The sequence below is a fragment of the Coptis chinensis genome, chromosome 8 (assembly GCF_015680905.1).
Source record: "Coptis chinensis isolate HL-2020 chromosome 8, ASM1568090v1, whole genome shotgun sequence".
Lineage (NCBI taxonomy): Eukaryota > Viridiplantae > Streptophyta > Magnoliopsida > Ranunculales > Ranunculaceae > Coptis > Coptis chinensis.
Window position 1 is genome coordinate 741,276 of NC_141463.1, and position 18,977 is coordinate 760,252.

The following is an 18,977-nucleotide window of genomic DNA, read 5'->3' on the forward strand; positions in this document are numbered from 1 at the left end:
GAAGGTCATATGAAAAGGCCTCTACAAGCAATGAGAGGTTTAGGTCCAAGTCAAAGAAGCCATTGAAGCATGTAAAGTGCTACAATTGCAATGAAAAGGGATATTACGCAAATAATTGTCCTCACCTGAAGAAAAGTGACAAGAAAGATGATAAGAAGAAAGGTAAGATTCAAGTTGAGGCAAGTTATGCTTCAGGCTCTGAAGTAGAAGATGTGAGTCTTTGTGTGTCCACACAAGACTATATGGCCGAAAGGTAGATTCTTGACTATGGGTGTTCCTACCATATGTGTTCTAATAGAAAGTGGTTTACTTCTTATAAGAGCATTGATGGCGGTTCTATTTTGATGGGTAATGACTATACTTGTAAGACGGTTAGGATTGGAACTATACGGGTCAAGATGCATGACAGTATTGTGAGGACTCTAAATGATGTGAGACATGTTCCCGAGCTAAAGAAAAACCTTATTTCTCTTGGTACCTTGGATTCACAAGTTTGTGGGAGAAGGTGGAGTCCTAAAGATTGTTAGTGGCTATTTAGTTGTTATGAAGGGCCAAAGACATGAAACTTTGTATACTTTGATGGGTAGTATGGTGGCAGGCAATGTAGCAGTTGGTACATGTAGTGATGATTTCGAGTGCACTAAAATGTGTCATATATGTTTAGGGCATATGAGTGAATGGGGTTTGTCTAAGTTGTGCAAGCGAGTGTTCTTGAAAAACTTGAAGAAGCCAAACATGGGGTTTTGTGAGCATTACGTCTATGGGAAGCAGTGTATAGTCAAGTTCAGTTCAAGCAAGCACAAGACAACGAGCATCCTTGATTATGTGCATATGAATGTTTGGGGACTATCCAGAGTGGCTTCTAAAGGAGGTAACCGTTATTATGTCTCATTCGTTGATAAGCATACTCGCTATGTGTGGGTGTATATGATGAAAACCAAAGATGAAGTGTTTGAGATATTTAATAAGTGGAAAGCAAGGGTTGAGAATCGCACATAAAGGAAGGTGAAGACTTTGAGGTCTGACAATGGTACTGAGTATACTAATGATCTCTTCCAAAAGTTTTGTGCACAACATGGTATTGCTAAACACTGGACAGTCAGAGGCACGTCTCAGCAAAATAGGATGGCAGAAAGGATGAATAGAACATTGCTTGAAAGAGCGAGATGTCGGTTGTCTAATGCTAGTCTTGGCAAAGAGTATTGGGCAAATGCAGTATTCGTGGCGTGTTACCTGTATAATAGGTCACCACTTCTGGTAATAGATTGCAAGACCGGCACCTTATGAGGTGTGGTCAGAGAGACCTACTGATTACAGTATTTTGCGAGTGTTTGGATCTATAACTTACTACCATGTGAGGAAAAACAAGCTTGATCCTAGAGCTAAGAATGCAATATTCTTGGGCTTCACAAATGGGGTAAAGAGATACAGATTGTGGTGTTTTGAAGACAACAAGTTCCTGGTCAGCGGAGATGTTACCTTTGACGAGACTTTGGTGCTATCTTTTAGCAAGCTAGAGAAAGTTGGGCAGAGTGGTGATTCTATGGAAACTCAGGCTACTGAGCTTGAGTTATCTGATGCAGCAGACGCCAGACGATTGGTTGGTTTATGATGATGTCCAAGATCATGGAACCACACAGCAACCGAAAGAAGAGCATAAACATCCACAACTTGATCGAGTTGGCTAGCACTAAGCCAAAGAGACAAGTTAAGGAAGTCCACAAGTATGGGCTCGATAAGCCGGTGAAACACTATGGTCATGTGGATTTAGTTGCATATGTACTGAATATTAAAGATGATGAGCCAGATAGTTTCAAAGAAGCTGTTAGAGATGCACATTACAGAGATTGGTTGGTAGCTATGCAAGAAGAGATGGAATCTCTTGATAAGAATCACACATGGGACCTTGTTTTGTTGCCTAAGGGCCAAAAGGGCTATCAATAGCGCGCAAATGGGTGTTCAGAAAGAAAGAGGTCCTACCTGAATTGGGTGATACCGTGTTCAAAATAAGAGTGGTAGCAAATGATTTCTTACAAAAGGAAGGAGTTGATTATAATGAGGTTTTCTCACCGGTGGTCAAGCATACTTCTATCAGTGTGTTATTGAATTTGGTAGCTCACTTTTACTTGGAGTTGGAGCAACTTGATGTGAAAACCGCTTTCCTGCACGGTGACTTAAAGGAAGAGATCTATATGAGGTAACCAGAAGGTTTTGTTGTTGTTGAGAAAGATGATCATGTGTGCAAGCTAAACAGGTAATCGTATGGTTTATTAAAGCAATCGTCAAGGCAATGGTACAAACACTTTGATACGTTCATGATGAAGAAAAAATATACCCGAAGTAAGTATGATTATTGTGTTTACTTTCGTAGACTTCGTGGTGATGACTTTGTTTATCTCTTGTTTTATGTGAATGGTGGAGATAGAAAATTTGAAATCTTAACTTAGCTCTGAGTTTGAAATAAAAGACTTGGGTGGAGCCAAGAAGATATTGGGTATGGAGATTGAAAGACATGGGAATAAGCGAAGGCTAGTTGTATCTCAGAAGAAATACTTTCAGAAAGTGATTTCTAGATTTGGTATGGAAAATACAAAGTCGTTTTCTACTCCTTTGGCTGGGCATTTTAGGCTTTCAGTTAGGTTCTCTCCTAGCTCGGTGGAGGAGCAAGAGCATATATATGTCACTTACTTGATTGCGATTTCTTTATTTTTTAATCTATTCTGTTCCCCCTCATGTTAATGGAAACGCCATTTTTAATCTATCTATTCAGCAATTGCTGCTTGGGTTTGGTAGGGACAAATTATCTAGTGAAAATTGGTTTTAATATACTCTAGGTTAGCATAAACCTGTACGATTAATAATAAGATGTCAAGCCAACCTGATACAACTCTCCTTTACCTGGCTTGGGATAGTTCAAGGGAAAAATTTTTTCTTGCTTTACTTGCTTTATGCTGAATTATCTCGCAACCATTCTATTTGACATTCTCTTCGGTCCACAAACATGCAGTGGGACAATTCAAGGAGACATATTCATAATTTCATAGTGAACTCCAGTATGTAAGCGCATGCTGTTATAAAAAAGGCACACCTTGGGCTCGTTACAGTATTGATCTTTTCCGACGATTCCAGGTTAACACCCTAATCAGTGTCATTTATCATATATGAACATTTTTTATGGTCATTGATCAACTTTTCCCAAGGCACGTGTGGAAGTATTAATATTGTAGTGAAATTGCTTTTATTTACAGACATGTGGCCTCTGCGTCTTTGGACTCAAGTGCTTGAGTGACTCTAATCCAAAGAAAGAAAAAACAGAATGGTAAGTAGTATCTTCTATTCCTGCCTCTTTAAACACATTGTGAACTCCTGAATTCGTAACTTCTCGCCTTCCCGGTAGACTATTTGAAGGCCCAAATTTTGCTATAGTAGCGTTTGGAAAATTTGCTTCACAGCTACTAACTCATAGCAGGACGGAACATTTTTTGCTATGTTACATGGACATGTCATATTTTAAAAATAATCTGTGTCGGATACGTATCCACGTACACACGGACACATATTGTATGTAATATACCTCAATTTTTGACATTTCGACGTGTTAGACACTTCGTATCCGTGTCAGATACAGACACGTGTGTCTGTATCAATGTAACTTAGATTTTTTTTGTAAATATTCACCCTATTGGTCTCAATTGCTAATAAGGCTATTCATGTCCTCATGTTTGTCTTTTTATTTTTTCGCAGGATTGTGCATATGGGTTGTTCTTTTGGTTCTCTTGCTTGCGATTCTGACCTATATCCTGCCGTTAGTGATGTAGCACTATGTTTTTGCTATAACGAGTTTAGTGCCCCTTCATTCTTGATGCATTGGCTGTTTTGAAGCAAATGTACACATAGCCGTATAGCCGTATGTATCAGCTGTACTTGTTTTACAGCAAAACTATAGTTTGTTAACGTCTGCCATAATGCAGGAACAATTGTATACGACATCCAAGTGGAAATGAATATGTATAAGAGAAATGCAAGTTTATCATCTACGGTTGTCTTCATAAAATTTTGTAAAACAAAAGCTGATTATTAGTTTTCTAGTCAGCTTAAAGTAGAGTGACTGTGGCTGAACTGCTGAGGATTTGATACGTTATTTATAATGATCTTGACAATAAATTTGTTCATGCTTACTGTGCAAGTAATTGTCACCAACTTTTAATCTACATATATAAATACCACCTGCTTCCTATGAGATACAGACAACAGTGGAAGCACATTTGCTTCTAATTCAGTTGGCCCGTAAGGCCGGTTATATAATCAGCTCCATTGTAATGAAGCCAATTGTATAACACTAGTAATTGCCAATAACTATTTTCTTTCTTCTCTCGCCATTACCGTCAACTGAAGATCGAGAACTAGAGACCGCATGACACTCTTTGTGTTTTTCTCCTGTTTGTTTGTTTTTCTTTTAGTGGAGGGGTATTTTGGTAACTTCCACTATTTAATTAGGTTGATTTTCTTTTATTTTTTTTTAACAGGGAGTAACTCTAAAGGACAAAAATGCCGAAAAAGTAACTTTCAAGGACACCTTTTTATTTTTTTAACTCTCAAGGACCGGATAGATGAAAGTTTAAGTATACCCTTGACACGAAATAAAAAGTTGATCGGGTAGATGAAATGTCAAGTATACCCCTAACGCGAAATAATTAACGGCCCTTTAGGTATGATTATTGATTGGGTATGAACATTCAATGTTCATAGTCTTTTAGGTATGAACATTCGATGTTCATAGTCCTTGGGTATGAACATTGATTGGGTATGAACATTCGATGTTCATAGTCCTTGGTCCTTTGGGTATGAACATTCGATGTTCATAGTCCTTGGGTATATGAACATTCAATGTTCATAATCCTTTGGGTATGCACATTCAATGTTCATACATCAATATATTGTATAAGGTACATTAACCTATTTGGATATGAACAATCATTGTTCATACACCAGTAGAAGGTATGAACACTCATTGTTCATAGTAAAATGACAGAAAAAGTAAAATTGGAAAATATTTATTTTTGGGTCATTTGTCTTTGAGGGTTATTTTCACGAAAGGGTATAACTAACATTTAAAAAAAGCAAAATGGTCGGCCCAACTTATTTTGTTCTTGATGGTTACTAAATTTGAAATCGTTGGTTCGTGAGTTACTAATTGTTAGAATTTGTCTTTGTGAGTTACAAAAATAAAACCGTGTCCTCTAAACTTCATTTTCTCTAAAATTGGGTGTTAGGCCCAATTTGGTGTTTTTTAAAGTGAAAATTTTATTGATAATAATAACGAATTTTACAAATAATTAGGACAAACGTGCAACAAGCTGCGCCGCAAGTTCTTTCTGAATAGCAAATCCTATCATCCTAAATACAAATTCGTTAGAACCAGCTGTCATTACGTTGCAGTCCATAACTTTCTGCAATCTATTAAAGAGCTCAATAGATTGTTGTGCAAATAAACCAAAAGTATCAAAACTGAACGGAATGAAACAATGCTGGTTAGCTCTACAAGCTTCCTCGTGTTTCTCAATTTTTCCTGTCACTGCTCTATTAGCTGCTTCTCCCACCTCAAAGATTCCATTCTCAAGCCCTACCAACAAAGAGACTCCAGTTATATCGACACATACATGTCTCCCCTCAGACCATCTGTAGATCAATACATCCGCAGGCCGAAGTGTCGGTCTTCTCTCATTCAGATCAGTGAGAAAATTCATAGGAACTTCCTTCTTCACTTTTACATCAGCCTTCCAAAATGCATCACATAAAATATCTCTGATATAATCATGACGATATTTGAAACCTGGAAAATATATGCAATGTGATGCATGGTCCCCGAAAACATCTAGTCTACTCTTTTTGCAAACAGGACATAGACCACCATCAGATTACAAATGAATCATGAGACGGTATTAGATAATAGAATGATACTCCACTAGTGACATACGCTGTCCAAGTCCTCAGTTTTTTACATGCTTGGGATGAAAAAAGATGGAGAAGTTATTCTTACTTCCACATTTGGATCCATGGGCAAGGGGTTTGCAACAAAACTGAGCAACAAAGACTACCTTCTCCATGCTGATGATATTCTCAACATACTTATTTATCCACTTTCTTAACAATGTCACAAAATGGTTGTGAAGGGTCAGCCTTGTCCCCAATTTTTGAAACAAACCTTGCACACTCCTTTACTAGACCTTGAAAATCACCTTCACAGCCTTGTTCTGAGATTTGTTGGCTGGAAATCAAAATCCCAACCATGACAATAGTTGCAAAAGTGAAGCACGAAATGCTTGAGAGTGCCATATTCTCTCCTCTTCTAGTTACTACTATTCTTCTCGCACAAATTGTGATGAGTTCATGCCGTTAAGTAGAAACTTGAAGTGGGCCGAGGCCCAAGATTCACCTATCCAAGCATGCCACTTTGCATTTTTTCTTTGTAATTACAAAGCCGGAAATGCCACCTATCCAAGAACTCGACAACTGGTGGTCATTTCGGGCTTACAAAGCCACTTTGCAAATTCACTTTGGAATTGCCTCCATTTGGATGTAAAAGGATGCAGAACACATTTGATCCACCAGGTGGGTAGTTAAGAGTGGGCTGTGATCGTTGTTACCCGTTTGCTTAATGGGCTGGGCTTGGATCTTAAAAAGTATCTCAAATCTGCCCTATTACCCGACTAGTTGTCCCAAAATAAAAGTCAACAATTTTGACCGACAAGTGACATCGGAAATGACTGTAGGAAACTTGGAATGTGGTGCATCATTTTGTGCCCGCTGCCGAGTACGTGAATACCGAAATTTGATTGAAACTTTGGACATGAATACATAAAACATGCATTCCCACTAAATAAAATCAACATGAAAGAGACAGATTGAAAGTGATTCTTACTTTCACATTTCACATTTCACATTTAGATCCATGAGTTAGGAGTTTGCCACAAAAATTGAGCAACATAGACGGATAGATCACCTTCTCAATGTCTACCTTGATGATGATGCTAGTATGTTCACAGAAAGTAGATATTCCACATAAAGTAAACAGAGTCACAAAAATTGAGCAACATAGACCACCTTCTCAATTTTTTAATGTAAAAAACAGGAAGGTGTATTGTATTTTAGGTCATTATGTCAAATTTGAAAATGATATAGAGTCATAGAGAGTAGTCTTTTACATCAATTACTGGGGTGGCTACTGCAGAACACATCATAGAGAAACTTGTGCAAGTCTAAGTGTTTCCCTGCCTGATTTTCTACAGTTTGACAAATCAAAGGAACATTTACATTATTTTGAAGGGTGCCTTAAATCGCAACACTCTGATGATAGTGGAATCAGTGGCCCTTTCTTCTACACATAAATTGACGAATGCTTTGCTATCTTAGCAGTATATGACCAAAGCAATCATCCGCCAAGGCTGCTTTGTTAAAACTTAAGAGGATCACAAATGATTCACATAAGTAACATTAGATGCAAATTAAAGAAGTAGCTGTTAATGTTCACTGTTACCACAATTTGCATTATTTGCATTGAAGTTCATTATTAAGTCATCTGATCGGTCCATTATATAAGCAGAAGTGGTATAATCATAAAATGGATATCAAGCGTAATATGATCGTACTTACAAAATCCATGAAAATGTAGAGAAGATAAATTTTTGAAGACGAAGCATTGGAGTTTATTAACGGATAGCGGGAAAAGAGAAAACAAAAGCGTAGAATGAACACAAAGACTACTGTGAAACCCTTTTGAATTTTGATCCTCTTGATATTCTAGAAATCGTGAAAATAAAATTAGAAAAGAATATTCAATGATAATTAACACTTTTACTAAATTTGACATGTACAAAATTCGATGAATGAATAGAAAACTTACTCCCACATTTGGTACCACGGCGCATTGGTCGACCACAGCATTTAACGACATATATATCACTTTTTCCATACTAATGATCTGCTCTACGTCCCTAGTTACATGTTTGCATGCGTAGGAAATATCAACATTCTTAAGGATGTTGCAACAACCCGGTGATGGTCGAGTCAGTTTTCCTGATCTCTGAACAAACTGTGCACACTCCCTTGCTAACCCCTGAATATCACTTTCGCATTGCTGTGCCAAAACTTGGTTGTTGGAAAAAGTTATAGTCAGTCCAACTATTATTACCATGATTACTGAGAACTTAACTACTTCCATGAGAATTGTTCTCTTCTTTCTTACTCTGTTTGCGTTGTGGTTGTGTTGCATTTATAAACATTTCTTGGAAGCGCGAGTTGCAATTCTTGTGACTCCATGTTTCCATTTTATGGTTCTCGTGACTTTACATTGCCAGATGGTTTTAGACTTGTAGCATAGCCATGAACAATGTGTTACTTGTACTGCGTGCATATTTTAGACTCCACTTAAACATGGAAAAATTGGGAGGGAGAAGAGGGTGTTTAGCTCAACTCCTTTCATTGTTTAAGGTCGAATTAAAGAATGTCACTTGTCATATTTTTTTCGGTTGTATAACCATTGAGATATGTGATCCTTTCATAGTTAGACTCGCCACAAAGTAAACTGTGACTTCTGGTCATTTGATCATACATCTGACAAAATCTCTTAGCTGGAAGCCTGAGAGTGTATTCATCTTTGTAGAGCAAAGCTGGATGCGTTCTGTAATCCATGGCAGTTCAAAACTCCACCCAAAGCAGAATGTGGTGCATTTGAACATCAATTTCCAATTTACCATTTCCTACTCGATAAATTAAAATTGAAATTTTGGAAATATCTATTCAGATGTACTCCGGAATATTGCTGTCACAGTTTTAGCAATCAGACCCTTCTCCGAAGAATACTATCTCCTCGGAGCCTGAATTCATACATGATACAAATTGGGGTTCTACATACTCTGGGTTTAACAACTTCTGCCAGTAAAATAAAATGGTTTCTAAGGAGTACCTTGGAAACAGAATAATCCTTCACACAGCCTCGTTTTGGCAATCCCACTCACCATAATGCACAAATCTCCTTCTACCAATGTTCTTTCCACTTTACGAACAGAGAAATCAAAGGTAGACCATCCTACACAAATCCCGAGTAATTAGGTATCTACATATATTCTTTCATCAGTTTGATAGCTAATCATATATATCCTACGATCAGAGGGCAAACCCTTTCGTCACACGAGAGAAATACTAAACCAAGTTTCTTCGTGGTCTTATTCAGATCAAAGCCACGCAACAGATAAGAGTTTAGTTTAAAGGCTTTGTAGCAAATGACTGACATGCAGTTTCTTCTACTGAAAGATAAAGCAAAATAACAATAAATTCCAAGCCTACATTTCTATATAGACCAGAATTTAAAAAATCAAGAAACATCTTGCATATCCAAAGGATGATGACACCAAAAAACTCGAGTTGCCTGTTGAGTTCTGACAGGAATATAGTAGAGCAAGGAGAAACTTAATAACGAGAAAGAAATCAACACCAAATGGAGCTCCATTTGGTCTATTTTGCCTGAGGGTGTGAAGCAATGAAATCAACAGCAAGACCGATGGAGTTGATCTTGTCTGCTTCAGTATCGGGGATCTCAAACCCAAACTCTTCCTCCAAAGCCATCACAATCTCTACAGTGTCGAGGCTGTCAAGTCCAAGGTCATTCTGGAAATGGGCACTTGGTATGACCTGCAAGAAAACCATATATAATACACTCGTTAGTTATTTGTCAAATATCGACATCTGATGAATAACAAAGCATCAAACATTGTTCATAAGGTTGGCAATAGCATGAACTCAGTTTGAAAAACGATTATCTTTGTTCCCCCTACAAATTATGAAAAAAAACACACAAATTATTTAGTGTCTTCCTGCAGTTATTGCATACAACATTTGACCATGTCATGACTGGACAAAGAGTCTGACGGTAAAATTTAAAACTATGTTACATGGACCCACCATATTTTAAAAATAATCCGTGTCAGATACGTATTCATGTGTGACACATATTGTATGTGATATACCTCACCTTTTGATATTTTGCCATGTTAGACACTTAGTTCGTATCTGTGTCGGAAACGGACACACGTATCTGTGTCAATCCAACTTAGATTTCAAGATAAGGAACTGGTGTATGTATCAGCCACATTTTTCATTATCTTAAGGCTCAGTTCTAATATGCAAGAGTAGCAGGAAGACAATGCAACATCAATATCCTTGACTTACTTATTTATCAAGAAAATAAAAGTATATCATTGATCAACTCCTTGAAAACTTCTATTTCTTCACCACTTACTACTGCGCAAATATACACAAAATCATATATCAACTAAAGACAAAGGAAATGTATAAAGAAGTAAAAAGGTCTCTCTCTCTCGATCTCAGCTGCACTGGTGGCTATACATATCAACTTCTCCAAACCGACAGTTCTTAATATGTATCAGAATTCAACGACATGTACAATTTCTCTTGGCTACCAGACAACAATATAATCTTGTGAAAGCATCAGTAGCAAACACTAGTGGAGAAGCAAAATGTAGGAGCTAAAAACCTTCAGAATTATCTATTTAACTGAACTTTGATGGCCGAGGCATTACATGATTATCAGTTCTCCCCGTCCTCCATGACTCCATATCTTCAAAGTCTCGGCGATTCCTCTTCCAGTACATCTTCACATCTCCTTTTCTCTCTAGTATTGAACATAGATCTAATTTTATCCCCATTCTCAGTCGTCTTACCCTCCAAAACGTTCCCAAATTCAAAAAATTTGATCTATCTGGTTATCGTGATAACTCACTGGCAGAAATTCATAGCATGAAACACACCATTTGATCACGAATCATGAGTTATTTGGTGGCAAGGCCTCCATGACAACATAATGCAAAACACTAATCTAACACAGCAGAATGAATCTAGTTGGCATAATTTTTCTATATGGGGTAAAAAATTATGAGGCAAAGACTTATTTGTGCAAAATAATAAAGATTTTTTGTTTCATCAAAGGATAGAAAATGAAACATATAGAAAATGGGTATTGTAAAATTACCAAAAAATGTTATACCTTTGAAGGATCAACTTTCTGAAAGTTCTTAACAACGGTAAGGGAAATGCGTGAAACACGTGGAACGGGTCGTAAGGGTCTTTTTTTTTTGCAAAGTAGAGACACAAAATGGCGGCTGCTATGAGAAACGCAGTGCTAAAACATTTGAGAGTGAAGACGGTGATTACGTCATCATCAAATACCACCCCACTTTTGTTTTCCAATCTTTTATTCCGTCGAAATTTGTGTGAACAAGTGAAAGGCTCGTTTCTGGATAAAAGTGAAGTTGCTGACCGGGTCAACAGTCTCAATCTAGTTGTATTTTCCATTATTAGAAGAGAAATATGCGTGAAACACGAGTGAAAGTTTTCGAGTAAACACCTATGCTTAAATGAGCTATTCTGCGCATAGAGATTCGTGTTAACTAAACTATAGGACAGATCGGCTTACTCGATCAGGGAAGCAAGTCATTATCGGAATTAAGACAAGTAAGAAGCTTACTTCGGGACAAGAAGTGATGCCATGAAAGAACAAGAAGAGATTCAATCCGATAAGCCAGAAACAGTTCCGATCACTGAATCGGAATCAACTACGCCAGAAGAAAGAGTTCAGAAATCGATAAGCCAGAAACAGTTCCGATCACTGAATCTGGATTAGAAGCTAAGCCTGAAACTGAATCGGAATTAGAAGCTAAGCCTGAAACAGTCCCTATTACTGCGGAATCCAACGAAAGAGTTCTGCAACCTCAACCTATTCTATACAAGAATAAGCCTAAGAATCAGAAAAGAAAGAATAAGAATCAAAAGAAGAAAACAAAACCTCCAGATATCAATATACGATAAAGAACAATAGAGAATATGCCTTGAGAGAAGAGAAAAGTAAGACATTCAAGCCAATGCTTTGGCTGGAGGATCTTTACCCTTTTGATTCTTCAAATCACTTTTGCTTTCAAAAAGAAATCCGGGAGCAAGGGCACCATGGGAAGCAAAGGCTCTTGATATCAATAGCAGCTAGCCAGTTAGTTGAACCAATGCCAGTTGACCGTGTCAAAGAAATAGATCCAATTTCGAGCGCGGGCACACAACCACTACGGGATAGTCCGTGAGACAAGATCGGGATCCAGATTCATATCCCTCAGCCACTAGTGGAAGACCTTTCAAAGGGGTTGGGAGCGGGAGGAAGTAAATTACAGAAAGAGTAGAGACGGATATGGGGACTCTAGCTCCGACCATGTCAACTATGATGGTCTCGCTGCTGCCAGTCCTTCCACCAGTGAATGCTGGCACGCTACTTCGAACCTCTGTGTTTAGGTCCTGCCGAAAAAGACTGCAGTGGATCTAATTCGTAGAATTAGCCTCGCCGATCGATCTTAATTAAACGGCACTATGCTTAACACATGTAATTTGAAGTGTGTTTTCGGGGACTATGAAACGACTTAACTTACTATACTATAGGAGGTTGCTGCGGAAGATGTAAGAAGTCAAGCTAGAATAGAATGAAAAGAAGTAGAAGGAGTCGACTATAAGGGAAGGGGAGCTACCTATTTAGGTAAGGCGTTGACTTTACGGAAGTAGTCCTTTAACCCGATCCAGATGACCGAGAGGTATTGAATGCACTACTATTCGGGCAGGTGCCTTAGACAAGGAAGCAAATCCAAGTCTTTCAAGGCAAGCACTAGCCACTGTAATCGAATCCTCCTAATCCCTAAAATAGGCCTTCTTGTAGGGATTTTGTCACTTTTGTCCCGTTTGGTGGGCCCCGCACACTCCTGCGTGGACCTCTTGCATTGTCTCGGGTATCCGTTCTTTTGCTATGCACCTCATATAGATCCCATCAAGCGATAAACTTATAGAGGGCATCCTTCCACATGATGAACTTGGTCGCTACCCCGTTTCAGGCCCATTTAGCTCGGGCTCTCATATTTCCTTCCGTGCTGGAGGTAGTTTAGAAGGGTTCTCGCCAATCTTCTTTGCCCTCTTCAGCAGTTATAATGTTAACTGGCTCCGCCTAGGTGATTTCGCGGAGGGCTTGCAAGACTCTTCGTTCCCTGACCATGATAATCACAATCTTTTCAGACGGGAGAATCAAAGAAGCTGCCAACCATTCCACGTCCGGTCCCCCTATACCTGATTGTCCCTTCGGGGAGCTCATCGGACATATTGGATTATCCGGAAATCCGGTATTCATTCTTATAGCTGCTCACACTGATAATTATCCCTTACTCCGGAGGGGAAGAGAGAAAAGAAGAATAAGCAAGCTAACCCGGGATTAGAGAAAACTGAAGATACAACAAGATTAGAAAATACTAAGAACAAAAAGAACATCAACATAGAAGATACAACCGGGAATCCTAAGCAAGGGCTAGCTAACCCGGGATTACAGAAGAAACAAGAAGATATACCTGTGCCTAAAGATACAACAGATATACCTAATGTGCCTAAACAAACTACGGGGCAACCTAAGCAAGCTAACCCGGGATTAGAGAAACCAGTGCCTAAAGATACGAATCAAACTCTATACAAGAATAAGCCTAAGAAGAACAGAAAGAAGAAAAGAAAACCTCCAGATATCAATAACTAGAGTAGTCTTTTCCTTCGATCTATAGAAATAACCTTTATATCCAACGTAAAATCTTACGTTTGAAGACTCTTTAGATAGTTGCGGAACTGAGATTGAGCTCTTCCTCTTCTCTTTATCGGGGCAGGTTCCGCAAACCACATCTGATAATCGAGGACGGGGCAGAAATGCATGAACTGAAATGGTCGGGGCTTGAATAGGTAGGATTGGGAGTAACAGGAGTCCTTCAGCGGGATGCACAGTCGCTAACCAGTGCGAAAAAGTAGAACCATCAGAACTAGCAGCTCAGTAGCAACGACAACCAGTTATGAGTCAAGATAAGGTCTGTTATCCTTAGCAGAGGAATGGACTATCTCCTCTGGTTCCTTTTGTTCCGTCTAGATCGGTCCAACTAAGCAATATTCACCGTTGCCCCCCAGGCGTGGGTCAAGACAGGAGCTCGACATCGGAAGAAGGCCTCCTTCATGTAGTTGACCCTCAAAACCACATCTGTCTTATCCTCCCACTTGATTGCCGTGTAACTGTGCCTCCGCCACTTATGCACACCTGGAGTGGAGTCTTGAGCGAATTTTTAAATCGCTTAAAGCCTAGGCCAAATCGGATCTGGTTAGGAATGGGTGCAGGAGGAAAATGGAAGAAAATCATCTACTGAGATAGTTCCTGAGTTTTGTTCCCACTGCATGCTTCGAGGCCACGACAATGAAAGTTGCAGACATCTTCTTCAAACCTATGGAAAAAAGAGAAAAACCCTAAAAAGGGTTCAGAAAGCCTTTCACAAAGACCCTTAATAGGGCAAGCACCCAATACCTCGTCGAGTCCAAAGCTCCAGCTCAAGCAGTTCAGTCCAAAAAAGAGATGTCTGCCTCGCTCAAGCTAAAGCTCAGTCTGCTAGCTCAAGTCGCAAGTCAAGTAGTGGAGATCAGTGACAGACAGAAAGGAGAGTTAGACTGATAAGGATAAGCCTGAGGTAGGTGCCATCGGGAAGTCGCTTCTCCTACCCCTCTGCCCTCTATTCGTCCTATAGCTTTCCCTGTGGTCCTTTCCCAAGGGGAATTCCCTGCTCTCCGGTTTTGCAGCAAACGGCCTAACGTCAACGAATGAGCTTGTGGCTCACCGGGACGCTAAACCGGTCTGTCATAAGTGCCCGAAAGGGCCCTTTCTTTTCTGCTTTCCTAGGGAGCATCGCATTCAGGTCGTTCTGTTGGCAACTGCCGTTCAGGCGGGACAACGGACAGTTTATTGTCTCCCTCGTACCCATAAAAATGGGAAGGTTGTCAGCATCGGACCTTCTTGTAGTTCTACTACTAGATGATTCATCACCATTGAATTTAGATTTAGTAGTGGGTTCCTCAATGGATCACATACTGTGAGGAGGCTAGTGGACTCACTGTTAGCTCAGCGTGGCTGCTGATGCTAGACCGGCTTATGCTCAACCAATCAATGCTTGTTAGATTTGCCGGCGGTTCTGACTGTGATGGTCAGTATATGTCGGTTATTACCGAACATCGACCCTCGAGCAAGGTTAGCTCGGGGCTAGATGCCTTGTGTTCCAACCAAGTGCCTTCCTTCCCGGGCGGAGAAGATCCCGGTCCTCTAGGTGAGGTTTGGTGGCCCTTCTGGGGCATCTTTTGAACAACTGTTTGCGGGGATAGGGTCACCCGTGACCTGTAAGTCGCCGAGGCGGCGTGGTCGAAATGCTCCCGACAAAAGGTAAAAATCTTTTGAATAAGCAGTTGTTCGACAGGTGTCTTCGGTTATCGGCCATCAAAGGGCAGAGAATTTTAGAAGATTCTCGAGTGATGAGGGGTTTTTTGAACAAAGTCTCCCTCATCCTCTTTGAAGGTTTAACCAAGGAGCGGTGTATCGCTGTTTACCTGTTCTCAAAACAAGCATGGTTACTTGGGAAGAAATCCGGCCTCTTGTTCCTTGCTATGTATCTGAAACAATGCTCTGCTTGTCTTCAGCGTGCATATGCAGGTGACAAGGCGGCTCCTTCCTTACTTCCAGTACCTGTTTCCTTAACAAGATCAGGGTTTCCATCGTATCATCCCTGCGTTTCATCGACAGATGATTCGCGGAAAGATGACAAAGCTGGCGCTTTAGTACAAATTTACCTATCATTTTTTACATTGTCTAAAGTGATTGAACTAGCAAAACCGGTTTCCGGTCTACATTCCAATCAATCAGCGATCCCATCGATGATCTGGATTGTGCTGCTGAGTTCGTGTACAGTATGAAACATCATATTGTCACACTCTTCAAGCGCTACACACCCTGGATTTCAACGAATCCCCTTAACCAAGGGATGACTTGGAATCCAACCTGGAAGTCTTTACCCACATATCGTAGGATGAATAAAACACTGACTTACTTTCAAGGAAAAGTCGGTGCCCTTCGAGACCCGTAAAGGTCTTGTTTTCCTGCACTCTTTTTGAGTTACAGGCTTACACCTGTCTGTTGGAAATGATCCACAGTGAAGGCTCTCAGGATTCATCCGGGATACTCTGGCCGTCCTACACGCGATTCGCCCTAGATCCGGACAATAAGATATTTTCAGGCCATGGTCTCGATTACTTTGAACCAAGTATCGGACCTGATCTGATGTCCGTTTTTCTATGGCGAGCGCCCTATGTTGATTATGAGCCAGATTGTGGTAGTCTAGGTCAGTCTGTTGAAGGTGGGGCTAAACGGAGAATATTTTCCATAGGCAACTCTCTCAATCAGAGGTTATTACACCCCGTTCATGATTGGTTGATGGCGGTCCTCCGTCGGATACCCATGGATGGTACTTTCAATCAAACAAGACCTCTTGATCGACTTAGAGGTGAATCGGTATGCTATTCCTTCGATTTGAAGTCAGCGACGGACCGATGGCCGTTGGTGTTTCTTTTCCAAGTAATGGTGTACCTGTTCGACCGACAGTTTGCGTCTGCAGTTGTGAACTCTGCACTTGCATGCAACATTTTTCATGTTCCCTAGGTCGAGCGAAAGCATTCCCAGGTCAGTTTCACTGCCGGCCAACCTTTAGGTTACTATTCTTCTTGGCCCTTGTTTACACTTACTCACCCTTTCTTGGTGTGGTGGAGTGCAGACCAGGTTTACCCAGACGTAAAATTTGATCGTTACGCAATTCTGGGCGATGATGTCATTATATGTGAGGAACGTGTCGTCAACGTATATGCATAAGCCCTTGCTGAGTTGCAGGTGACTATTAGTTATCAAAAGTCACTTATTTCTCATTCAGGGGCCGGTGAGTTTGCGAAGAGATTTCGAGTGAAAAAATATGGAGAAAGACTTAAGTCCAGTATCCGTGACGCTCGTTATCCAACTTCTTCCACCCTTTTGGTTTAATCGCCATTAGTCACACGTGTGAAGCGTTTTTCAACGCTTTGCGTGATGGTGGGATGGGGCAGTTAAGCCGTATCCAGCATTCTCATAACACTCACTTTGAGAGAGTGTTTGCTGCATATCGCATCCTTTGTCTGGCCCATTCCTTTGGAGTGGTGGCTGGGGCGGGAGCCCCCTGGATCCTTATTTTCAAGGCTTATTAGTAAGTTTCCTCCAAAAGGAACTAAAGCCGCGTGACTAAAAAAGTCACGCCTGATGAGTTGTTCCCTGGTGGAACATCGTTACTACAAGAGTATCACGATGCTCTCGGCGTGGATGAAGCAATGGCTTAAAGCGTGTTGTGGTACTCAAAGACCGCATTGTCACCTAGTGTCACCATAGATTAACTCTTTGGGGCGCCGGTGGTTAACCACGACTGGAAGGTGACTAGGACTGACGCAAAGTTAGTTCGATTTGGTCTCCTTTGGAAGTGTTACGACATGGTCGTCTCCTTAGGTTTACACCCAAGAGTGCCAATCTTGGGTCCTGACTCCACAAGTGATTGTGGGTGGCTCTTTTGTGGTCTGGATGGTACACGCTTCTTGGTCCGGTCTGAGGGACTAATCCAACCTCGGGGTGGAGGTCGTGGCGTGGTGGCTTATGCTCCCGCTCTCGACCACAGAACCATCAAGTATCAGACTATAAGGCCAATATGAAGAATATACGCCGGTAACTATTGCTGAAACACACCATTTGATCACGAATCATGAGTTATTTGGTGGCAAGGCCTCCATGACAACATAATGCAAAACACTAATCTAACACAGCATAATTTTTCTATATGGGGTAAAAAATTATGAGGCAAAGACTTATTTGTGCAAAATAATAAAGATTTTTTGTTTCATCAAAGGATAGAAAATGGGTATTGTAAAATTACCAAAAAAAGTTATACCTTTGAAGGATCAACTTTCTGAAAGTTCTTAACAACGGTAATAACCCGGTCAGCAACTTCACTTTTATCCAGAAACGAGCCTTTCACTTGTTCACACAAATTTCGACGGAATAAAAGATTGGAAAACAAAAGTGGGGTCGTATTTGATGATGACTTCACTCTCAAATGTTTTAGCACTGCGTTTCTCATAGCAGCCGCCATTTTGTGTCTCTATTTTGCAAAAAAAAAAATCACTCTTTTCTTCTCTTTTTAGAATAGTCACGTATTTATTTTAAGTAATACTCGTCACACCCGATTGTATCTCTCCACACCCGGGTGCAAGAAACTCTCTCCACACCCCGTTTTAAGTTGGAAACACACCCCGTTTCGGTTTCTACTCAAAGCTTGGTTTTCTCGTAAAACTCAAATAATTAAAAAATAAAAAATAAAATTATGCCACTTCTGATGACATACTTAAAAAAACATAAGGTTATGCCACTTCTGATGACATATTTTGGTCGACCTCTTGAAACTCTGAAAACATCTTTCTCTATTCAGTGACATTGAGCCGAACAGAAACATTGATGTATATGTCACATACAGTGTCATACTTCATGCTATTCTGAGTTGCGTATTTCTGCCCATACTCTTGAGTGCCTCATGGCAAGGGACAACCCTAACACATACTTCCATAGCAACTGAAGCTTGGGAGAGAACTATTGCAAAGTTTGGTCAAAACAAAGTATCATTTCTACTAAATGACCCTACTTATATATATTCTACCATTTACAGAGCACTTAAAAAAACTAGTTTTAATAAAATGTCAAAGCCACTTCAAACAACCACGCAAAAACTCATGGCATGCAACTTACAATTTGGCAGTAAACAATAACAATATCAAACAACAACAAAATGTCTAAATTCATAGTCTTGTAATTTCTGACAGCATACATACACAAAATAGATATTAAAGCCAAAAAATCTTGTTAGTATAAGGATAGTTACGAAATATCTAAATCCATAACATTTTTTGGAACCCTTTTATACCACTTCATGATTCTTGGTCCCATTATAGTTGCCCAATCCCAAGCTTCTGTCCAT

The 18,977-nt window shown here is 40.0% G+C and overlaps 2 protein-coding genes across 45 annotated transcripts in view; one reads left to right on the forward strand and one right to left on the reverse strand.

Moving 5' to 3' along the window:
• Positions 1-4,186, forward strand: part of LOC147479160 (serine/threonine-protein kinase SAPK3-like) — a 25,189-nt gene extending 21,003 nt beyond the window's left edge. For 36 of the 44 annotated variants that reach the window (XR_015206892.1, XR_015206904.1, XR_015206890.1 and 33 more), the window contains 3 exons: positions 3,008-3,129; positions 3,249-3,319; positions 3,745-4,035. The gene's annotated coding sequence lies outside the window, so the exon portion shown is untranslated. Of the gene's footprint in view, positions 1-3,007; positions 3,130-3,248; positions 3,320-3,744 lie in introns of all 44 variants that reach the window. The other 8 variants (XR_015206900.1, XR_015206901.1, XR_015206903.1 and 5 more) reach the window with 2 other exon arrangements.
• Positions 4,187-9,199: 5,013 nt separating this feature from the next.
• LOC147479161 (acyl carrier protein 2, mitochondrial-like) lies at positions 9,200-18,165 on the reverse strand. Its single transcript, XM_086581390.1, has 2 exons — positions 17,898-18,165; positions 9,200-9,690 (listed from the first exon to the last, which is right to left on the reverse strand). Exons 1-2 carry the CDS (start codon positions 18,096-18,098, stop codon positions 9,514-9,516), a joined length of 378 nt encoding a protein of 125 aa, XP_086437516.1. The 5' UTR covers positions 18,099-18,165; the 3' UTR covers positions 9,200-9,513.
• Positions 18,166-18,977: the final 812 nt, after the last annotated feature.

Bases quoted from the DNA above. Each gene is read 5' to 3' on its own strand.
- LOC147479161 (XM_086581390.1), bottom strand. From the start codon at position 18,098: ATGGCGGCTGCTATGAGAAACGCAGTGCTAAAACATTTGAGAGTGAAG. The intron at 9,691-17,897 runs GTATAACTTTTT...GTTTTCTTGCAG, and splicing joins AGAAAGTTGATCCTTCAAAG to GTCATACCAAGTGCCCATTT.